The 10,630-nt window shown below is 40.3% G+C and overlaps 1 protein-coding gene across 2 annotated transcripts in view; it reads left to right on the top strand.

Annotated features, from left to right (window-relative positions):
* Positions 1-9,544, top strand: part of rbpms (RNA binding protein, mRNA processing factor) — a 23,729-nt gene extending 14,185 nt beyond the window's left edge. For both annotated transcript variants that reach the window (XM_067400314.1, XM_067400313.1), the window contains 3 exons: positions 7,548-7,619; positions 7,835-7,937; positions 8,484-9,544. In XM_067400314.1, the coding sequence (XP_067256415.1) occupies positions 7,548-7,619; positions 7,835-7,869 (107 nt within the window). In that variant the 3' untranslated portion in view covers positions 7,870-7,937; positions 8,484-9,544. The remainder of the gene's footprint in view (positions 1-7,547; positions 7,620-7,834; positions 7,938-8,483) is intronic.
* Positions 9,545-10,630: the final 1,086 nt, after the last annotated feature.

Here is a 10,630-nt window from a genome sequence, read left to right as displayed (position 1 = left end):
ATTTTGTCCTCCATTGTTGTTTCGAATTTCTGCCTCAGCTCGCTACGTCACGTCACTACTAGAGCAAGCTCCTGATTGGTTAATGCGGCGCGGAAGTTCGCCAAAGTTCAGATTTTTCAACTTGCGCGAATCGCGTCATTCGCGCCACTTCATTCGCGCGAATCGCGCCGCAGGATGTCAATTTGCGTCTTTGCATTGACTTAACATGTAAATCACTCGCGCTTACCGCTTCATTCGCGTCCGGTGTGAACGCACCATCACACTCGCCCGGTTATCTTCCTAAATCAGAATATTGGGGGAGTACTCTGGGTTCGGGCCAAATACAGAGCTCGGAGCCCTCTCCTTGGACAGCACGCCAAATATGCATACTATTTATTTATCTGACTTATTTGCAAGTGCGAACTTGTGAATACACATTAAATTCCATGAATCTCGTAGTCTTCAGGAATTCCAGCTATTAGACCTTCTGAAGTGTGCATTGTATTATGAACTCTGTCTGTTCTGTGACGGTCCGTCCCAGCGTGAGAACTTGATGCAGGAGTTTCTGCTGTTGCTGGACAGATGAAAGAGAACATTAGAATGTTAAATCCTTTCAATCTCAAACTGAGCTGCAGTATACCCAGCTGGTCGTTATGTTAGGATAATGTCCACTTCACAGTCCTGATCACCCTGTCAGGGTTTATTTTGTGATAACAATCGACTGGCTGTACATTATCCTGCTTATTACATGGCTACGTGCCACATAATTAAATGAATGGACACAAATTATTGTTCTTAAATTACAGTTCCTTGCAAGCGGCTTTTAGCCAAGACAAACAAACAAGTTCAAACAAAACGAATATGTCAAGTCAAGTCAAGTCAAATTTATTTATATAGCGCTTTTTACAATTGGTAATTGTTTCAAAGCAGCTTTACATATTAGAAGCACAGAAAAAAAGAGAAGTGGTTAAAAATAAGATGTACAAACAAGCGTGGTAATGTGTAACATATACAAGATGGTGCTACATTAAGCTAATGTCGGCTGACTCCCAGGGGTGGAAAAAAGGCCCTAGGAGAAAAACCCAGCGTGCTAGCACTGGGAAAAAAGTCCTAGGAGGGAAAAAAACCCTTGGAAGATATATATAATATATGTAAATGGCTATGGAGATCAAAATCTGAACTATACATTTTTAGTATTGAGATTAAAAATAGATTATATATAAATATATGTAAGCGGATACGGGGATTAAGAATCTGAATTATAGATACAGCCAGAACTGGATCTGTAGGCCCATTGTCTCCTGGGCTACGTTGTAGTCAGGTCCAGACACAGGTTCTCCATCTGATCTGGATACGGCCTGGATCCAGCACCCGGCAAACCTCAGGATAAGCAGAGAGACAGATATTAGCGTAGAAGCCATTCTTATTCTGATGTACAGGTATATCTAGTGTTATAGGAAATGTTCTCGGTTCCGGCCAACCTAATTATTGCAGCGTAACAATCCTTTAACGGATTTGAAAAATGTTAATGTATTGATAATGTGTTATGTGTATGCAAGAGCAAAGAGATGTGTTTTTAGTCTAGATTTAAACTGACAGAGTGTGTCTGCTTCCCGAACAATGCTAGGAAGATTGTTCCAGAGTTTAGGTGCTAAATAGGAAAAGGATCTGCCGCCTTCAGTTGATTTTGATATTCTGGGTATTATCAACTGGCCTGAATTCTGAGATCGCAATAAACGTGAAGGACTATAATGCATTAAGAGCTCACTTAGGTACTGGGGAGCTAAACCATTTAGAGCTTTATAAGTAAGTAGCAAGATTTTAAAATCTATACGATGTTTAATAGGGAGCCAATGTAATGTTGACAGAACTGGGCTAATATGGTCATACTTTCTGGTTCTAGTAAGAACTCTAGCTGCCGCATTTTGGACCAACTGTAGTTTGTTTAAAAGCCGAGCAGAACAACCACCCAGTAGAGCGTTACAATAATCTAGTCTTGAGGTCATGAATGCATGAACCAACTGTTCCGCATTTGTCATTGAGAGCATATGTCGTAATTTAGATATATTTTTTAGATGGAAGAATGCGGTTGTACAGATACTAGAAACATGACTTTCAAATGAAAGATTGGTATCAAAGAGCACACCCAGGTTCCTAACTGAGGACGAAGGTTTAATGGAGCACCCGTCAAGTGTTAGAGAGTATTCAAGGTTTTTTTGTGAGGAAGTTTTTGGTCCAAAGATTAGGAAAGCAGTTTTTTCTGAATTTAATAATAAGAAATTTCTTGTCATCCAGTTTGTAATGTCAGCTATGCATTCTGTTAGTTTTGTGAATTTGTAGGTTTCGTCAGGGTGTGAGCAAATATAGAGCTGAGTATCGTCAGCGTAGCAGTGAAAACTAACACCATGCTTCCTAATTATCTGTCCTAAGGGCAGCATGTACAGAGTGAAAAGCAACGGTCCTAATACTGAGCCTTGTTGTACTCCATATTTAACCTGTGATCGATACGACATCTCTTCATTAACTACTACAGACTGATAACGGTCAGATAAGTATGATTTGAACCATGCCAAAGCAATTCCACTAATGCCAATATAGTTTTCAAGTCTTTTTAAAAGAATGTTATGATCGATAGTGTCAAAAGTAGCACTGAGATCTAATAACACTAATAGAGAAATACAGCCACGATCGGATGATAGGAGTAGATCGTTTGTAACTCTAACGAGAGCAGTCTCAGTACTATGGTTTGGTCTAAATCCTGACTGGAAATCCTCACAGATTCCGTTTCTTTCTAAAAAGGAACACAGTTGTGGTGAAACTGCCTTTTCTAGTATCTTTGACAGAAAAGGTAGATTCGAGATTGGCCTGTAATTTACTAAATCTCTCGGATCTAGTTGAGGTTATTTAATAAGAGGTTTAATAATAGCCTGCTTAAAAGTTTTTGGCATGTATCCTAGTGTTAAAGATGAATTAATTATATCAAGAAGTGGACCTACGACCTCTGGAAGCATTTCTTTCAGTAGTTTAGTCGGCATTGGGTCTAACATACATGTCGTTGATTTTGATGATTTGATAAGTTTAGATAATTCTTCCGCTCCTATAGCGGTGAATGATTCTAGTTTTACCTCAGGGACACTACAGTGCACTGTCTGAAGCGAAACTGTAGACGGTTGCATGTTTATAATTTTCTCTCTAATATTATCAATCTTGCAAGTAGAGAAGTTCATAAAGTCATTACTGCTGTGCTCTTTGGAAACGTTAGCAGTTGAATCTCTGTTTCTAGTTAATTTAGCCACTGTGTCAAATAAATACCTAGGATTATGTTTGTTTTCTATTAAGAGATTTGAAAAATAAGTAGATCTAGCATTTCTTATAGCCGTTCTGTACTCAATCATTTTTTCTTTCCACGAAATGCGAAAAACTTCTAGTTTTGTTTTCTTCCAACTACGTTCAGCTTTTCTCACAGTTCGTTTAGTGTGCTCATCATACCACGCCGTTGGATTAGTTTCCTTAATCTTCTTTAGACGTAAAGGAGCGACTGCATCTAATGTGCTAGAAAAGAGAGAGAATATGTAAGGGATAATACACAGTGCACAGCACATTATTATGCCTACATTATTATGGCACTTTTCCATTGCATGGTACGGTTCAGTCAGGGGCGTTTCCTCCGAGTAGGCAAGGGAGGCAGTGCCTCCTCAAAAAAAATAGGATGAGAAAATAATCCATATTACATATAAAACAACACAAATATTACAAATTATGACATTAAAAAGAGCGCAAGTCACGTGTATTTCTTAAGGAACACTGCCCAACAGCGACACCCGCAGGTAAAGTTACACAGAGGAGTCATGCCTCCCTTTCCTCTCATAGGAATCTATAGAAAATCATCAGAACCCTGGCGTGTGGTGGGTTTTGTGGGGGGTGATTAAGAATGAATGGGGGAAAGTCACGTGAGAGGAGGCAATGTCTCCATCAATCATAATTGGATGTAATTGGTTATGATTGGATATGATTGGTTTGTGCAATAAATCCCGCCTCTCGTTGACGTGTGCTTTCCGCGCGCGTAGGTTTGACTGAACAAATAATGGCGTCAATCGGAAGACTAATCAAAAAGTAAGTAAATAGATCACCCAGTTTGATATCACCGCTTTGTCACATCAAAATCAAACTTGAAATGGACTGAAATCATGATGACTGCGGGGTGTTTTAGTGCAATCAGCTTGGTGAAATTAAAAATGCAATTCGTGTCTGTGACAGACGGTGTTAATGGAGCATGACTGATGATCCAAAATATTCTAGGTTGACAATTAAAAAGAAAAACCGCAATAAAAAAATAAAATATATTGCTTAATATATTATTTTGGAATGAATGTAGAAATGCTTAAAACACTTGATGCTTGATGAGATTGACTTGGTTTTGATAGAACATTACATTGCTAATGTAAAATTACAAAATAGAGTTGTCTTTGGTTTCTTTTTTTCTTTTTTGATGTACTGTAAAGTAATGTTCATTTAACAAGGAAGATGTGTCAACTTTAAGAGTAATGCACATGAATTTACAATGATTCATAAAAATAAAAAAAAATGTGCCTCCTCATTTCAGAACACCACTGCACGCCACTGGGTTCAGTACGGCATGATAGCCTAGGGCTGGTTTAAATAGTACCACCTCAGTGGAGATTCCAAGCGTGCTGTACTGATACTAAATGTAACATGTAAACACTGCAGATCACTGATTGTTAGGAGAGAATCGTCACTAGCAGCGTCATTGGATTTGAAACACGAAACACCAATCCCGTTATATTTAAATAGTCAATAACAGCCACAGCAGTATCATTTGTTAGTGTAAAGTTTTTTAAACTACTTGCTTTAAATGACCATCACACACAAATTGCAAGAAAAGAAAAAGAAATGACTGTATCATGGTCAGTAGACAAGGTGTAGACTCGTTGGTAGCCAAGGTTGCGGATCCATGGCAGTAGAGGCGGTGCGACCACACGATCAGGTTATAATCCCACCCATTTTGAAGCGGTACTAAACTGCAGTGGAAAAGCAAACTGAAAGTAAAGCGAGTCAAGCTGAGTTGTACCACGCAATGGAAAGGTGCCATTACATGACTGCTCACCAGATAAATCACTGTGGACATGAAATATTGATTTGAACTCAAATTGTTTTAAATGATCTATTCATTATCTTAAAGCTTCTGCTATGACAAAAAAAGTCCATTACAGTGTACAGAACAATCAGCAACAAGACAGACGTTATGGTTACTCCCGTAACCCTGGTTCCCTGAGATAACGAGAACGAGCATTATGTCTGCTTTAGCTGATGCTTATAGGGAAAACTCCTGTTTTCTCCAAATTCTGAAGCCTGATTGGTTCACATCTGTGCAATTCCACAGACAAATGGTGTTTCAGCCCCCCGGCTATTCAGCTCTTTGGACTGAGAAGCGGGTAGCATGCTGGGCAGCATAATAGCATGGCAAGCTCATTCCTGTTAAATCAGGGAATCATTCCCCCAGGGGGGAATGCCATGTGACAGCATGTTTGCTCCTATGTTCGAGGAGCCTGGCATGTGAACCACCCTAACTGAGCAGATGTTCATTCATGCCCACAAGGGAAGTCTGTATATAGGGCGAGACCTGGTACCTCCTTGGTGGTTTATGAAGGCAACCACCATCCTGTTATCCGAGCTGACCAGGAAATGATGGCTTCTGAGTTCCGTCATGAACTCCTTAAAGGCCAAAATTATCCAACATCATTTCCAAATGGTTGATGTGCCATTTCATCATAGTCAAGTCAAGTCACCTTTATTTATATAGCGCTTTTTACAATGCAGATTGTTTCAAAGCAGCTTTACAGTGATAACTGGTACATAATTTGGCTGCACAGCAGCTCTTAAAGAATAGTGTCAATGCAGGCAGATCAGAAGCACTGTTGAATAAATGTCAAGAATACTATTGAATATCAGATGTCAAGTGTCCCCAACTAAGCAAGCCAAAGGCGACAGCGGCAAGGAACCCAAACTCCATCAGGTGACATCAGGTGGCAAACAAGTGGCAAATAGGTGTTAAAATGGAGAAAAAAAAAACTTTGGGAGAAACCAGTCTTAGTCGGGGGGCCAGTTCTCCTCTGGCGAACAGTGCTTTGTTACAATCAGGTTGCTATCATAAGTCCGATAGGATCGCAACAATCAAAGTATTTATTTCAGTTCCATCCGGCTGAGGATCGTATTCATCACGCCGGTATGGACGGTCTGTTGAGGAACTGTGGCACTGGCTGTCATAGGAGTTGCCCATGAGCCGAAGGTCATTCTGCTGTTGCACAGGTTCTCCCAGCCCATCTTGGAGGCATCTGCCACAACCACTTTTCTCCTGGAAACAGACAAATGTAACTTTGCTTAACATTTAACTTAAAAAACACTTTAAGTACTTTGATACCACAGCAAAAACTCCTAACTAATAAAGTTTAAACATCACTAAAGACTATTGAACAGATGGTAAAATAAGAATACACCAATTAAAACATACATAAATACTTCAGGGAAGAACAGGGCTGGGGGCCGCAGGAACCACTCCGGCGGGCTCTTCTGGGGCTCACAAAGTTCTGTATCACGTCATCAGTCTCTTTAGGTGATGGAGGGGCGGAGTCATCGCCAGTCAACTCATCGTCAGACCAACAAATCAGACCATGCCACACTCGCTTCTCAGCCTTTACCTTGGCTCGAGAGGGGAAGGAGACGAGGGGGTGGGTGGTCACTGAAGAGCGTTGCGAGGCTCATCTTCTCACAGTATGGGAGGCTGGAGTCAAGTATGAGACACTCAGTGAGCTCATCTAGAGCGGACAGGGAAGGCCTGCACGAGCCGCACTTGTGGCGTGACATTTGCAACAACGTCACAGGAAATTTTCTTTGAAATTTTCTCTTTTAGTAGTCGGTGGAAGGCCGCAGGGTAGATCGGCGTAATCAGCTTGCTTGCTGAAGCGTCTTTGTTCACTCTTCAATGGCGAGAAGAGCGTCGAGGCTTCAGTCTTCTTCGAAGCAGCGGAATTATCTTTGCGCTGAAGGAAATAGATCTGGATTAGTGGTGTTTCTGCGTGACTTTATAGGCAGTCAACCCCACCCATTCTGGCAGGCTGAAATGCCATTTGAACCAATCAGGCTTCAGAATTCGCAGAAAACAGGAGTTTACTACATTAAGCATCAGACACAATGCGAGTGAACCGTATTCAAAGGGAACACTACAACAATCAATTGCTGAAGTAAAATCAGTTTTTCACACATTTATTAAAGTTCAAATTATTTTATCAAATCGATTAATTTTCAAATGAATGATTTCAAAATATTATAGTTTTAGCTTTATTGACCATCGGCCACCCTGTTCTCCAAGACATGCTAATCGACCTTTAAAAAAACTCTAACCCTAACCACTAATAAAAATGCTAACTAAAGTTTATGACATCCTAGTTTACTAGAGATTTTAACAAATTAGTATCCCCCCTCTGCCTCTACCGTACACATATGAACATTAATGATCATGCGGATGTTCTGACTTGAGTTTTGTGTGTCAGATTCGCTGGCTGCCCTCTGCCGACGCAACCAATCAGGGCTGGAAGAGCCGACAGTTCTGTTGACGTATATATGTGAGTATAACACACATTCACACATGGTTTATACAATGCTAGCACAGCATCATCTTGATAATTGACTAATCTACATATTATTAGAATGATTCATTGACTATTCGATCCATGTGACTATTTTAAACATCACAAAGAGAAAACGGTCTTCATGAGGAGCTGAAGACTGACACCAGCTTAGTGTTTCTGCAGCTTGAAAACCGTTTCATGTTTGTCAGTCTGCAGGTGTGACGCGACACAGACGAGCTCCTGATCTTTTTCCGTCTTACTCTTCATCGTCTCTCTTCTGACAGATACAGCTACATCAGTCTGAAACTAGAAGTGAGTAACTCTTATGTAAGTGATAATGTTCAGTCAGCTGCTCATTGTCATAAAATAAACCCGACACGCATCAGAGCCGTTTATTACACAGCCACATACCAGATAAATACATACATGAATGTGAAATATTGATTTGAGTGTAAATGATTATATTATGTGAAGGAAGAGTGTGATTCACAGAAACAAGGTCATGAAATGAAATTCAGTGTCATTATACACAAATATAAGAGCACTTATATCCACTAACAGACACGGGTTAATTACTACTGACATGAAAATCTGGTAATAATTACAAATAACATGACTAACTTTACCAGTCATGTTCCTGAAGATATTCATCTTTATCAACAACATAAACATAAAGTGTTTCTCATAGCCTGTTTTTAATGACACTATAATGTTTTATGTATTAGTCATGTATGTTTGTGTGGTGAATGATGAAGTCAAATTACAAGTACTTGATTAGAATAATCTGATTGTTTAAACACATGACCTGTAGTCTGTTACTCGCGGGTCATTTATACTCTTCTCTGTTTGATATTGAAGCTGCTGCTTTGAACCAGGACAACCACGACCTCCAAAAGATCAAACATCGTCTCGCTCTCACCTCATCCTTTCCTCTTCTCATCCTCCTCTCATCCTCCTCTCACTCTCACCTCATCCTTTCCTCTTCTCATCCTCCTCTCATCCTCCTCTCGCTCTCACCTCATCCTCTCCTCTTCTCATCCTCTTCTCATCCTCCTCTCGCTCTCACCTCATCCTTTCCTCTTCTCATCCTCCTCTCGCTCTCACCTCATCCTCTCCTCTTCTCATCCTCTTCTCATCCTCCTCTTGCTCTCACCTCATCCTCTCCTCTTCTCATCCTCTTCTCATCCTCCTCTCACTCTCGTCTCTCCCTCTTCTCGTCCTCCTCTCGCTTTGATCTCATCCTCTTGTCTTCTCATTCTCATCTCGTTCTCATCTTCTCCTCCTATTGCTTGTGAAATTTATGTTTCATGATTTATAATGTTGTTCTTATTGGTTTAATCAATAATTACTGTAAGTTATGATAGGATAGGTTGATGCATGACTTACCAAAAAGTCATTTTGGTATTTATACATTTTTCGATATTTTATTGAATATTCTTTTTATTCTTAAGGAACAAATTAAGTATTTTTATAATGAATTAAGTGTAATGTTTCTCAGTGCCATTTTAATGTAATTGCTATGTGTTGTTTCTTATATGTACAAGAATGTTTTTAATGGCTATGAATGTCTTACTGAACTTTCAATAGTGCTTAAATCATTAAATAATAATATTTAAAAAAAAAAAACATGTGAGAAATATTTGAAAACAGTCTAAGAGATTTATTTAATTTCTAAATATAGTTGGAGAAACATCGTCCCGCTCAGATGTTCTAATAATAGAAACACTTTGTATGTCCTTGAAGTAGACAATCAAAAACATTTACTGACACAGTTTTTCTGCAGGACAACAGGAAGAACAGGCTGTTTGACAGGTGTGTGTGTGTGTGAGTGTGTGTGTGTGTGTGTGTGTGTGTGTGAGTGTGTGTGTGTGTGTGTGTGTGTGTGTGAGTGTGTGTGTGTGTGTGTGTGTGTGTGTGTGTGAGTGTGTGTGTGTGTGTGTGTGTGTGTGTGTGTGTGTGTGTGTGTGTGTGTGTGTGTGTGTGTGTGTGTGTGTGTGTGTGTGTGTGTGTGTGTGTGTGTGTGTGTGTGTGTGTGTGTGTGTGTGTGTGTGTGTGTGTGTGTGTGTGTGTGTGTGTGTGTGTGTGTGTGTGTGTGTGTGTGTGTGTGTGTGTGTGTGTGTGTGTGTGTGTGTGTGTGTGTGTGCTTTTGTTTATATTACATTGTGGGGACCAAATGTCCCCATGATGTAATATAAACCTGAGTTCACCTACATCGTGGGGACCAGCCAGCGGTCCCCACAATGTAAATGGGTTTATAAATCATATAGAATGAGTTTTTGTGAAAAAGTAAAAGTTTGCACAGTTTCCTGTGAGGGTTAGGTTTAGGGGTAGGGGCAGGGTAGGGGGATAGAATGTACAGTTTGTTCAGTGTAAAATGCATTGAAGTCTATGGAAAGTCCCCACAATTCACAAAAACAAACATGTGTGTGTGTGTGTGTGTGTGAGTGTGTGTGTGTGTGAGTGTGCGTGTGTGTGAGTGTGTGTGTGCGTGTGCGTGTGTGTGGTGTGAGTGTGTGTTTGTGTGTGTGTGTGTGTGTGTGTGCGTGTGTGTGTGTGTGTGTGTGTGTGTGTGTGTGTGTGTGTGTGTGTGTGTGTGTGTGTGTGTGTGTGTGTGTGTGAGTGTGTGTGTGTGTGTGTGTGTGTGTGTGTGTGTGTGTGTGTGTGTGTGTGTGTGTGTGTGTGTGTGTGTGTGTGTGTGTGTGTGTGTGTGTGCTTTTGTTTATATTACATTGTGGGGACCAAATGTCCCCATGATGTAATATAAACCTGAGTTCACCTACATCGTGGGGACCAGCCAGCGGTCCCCACAATGTAAATGGGTTTATAAATCATATAGAATGAGTTTTTGTGAAAAAGTAAAAGTTTGCACAGTTTCCTGTGAGGGTTAGGTTTAGGGGTAGGGGCAGGGTAGGGGGATAGAATGTACAGTTTGTTCAGTGTAAAATGCATTGAAGTCTATGGAAAGTCCCCACAATTCACAAAAACAAACATGTGTGTGTGTGTGT

Source organism: Chanodichthys erythropterus, chromosome 11 (assembly GCF_024489055.1).
Source record: "Chanodichthys erythropterus isolate Z2021 chromosome 11, ASM2448905v1, whole genome shotgun sequence".
Classification (NCBI taxonomy): Eukaryota; Metazoa; Chordata; class Actinopteri; order Cypriniformes; family Xenocyprididae; genus Chanodichthys; species Chanodichthys erythropterus.
This window is presented reverse-complemented; position numbering and strand designations above follow the sequence as displayed.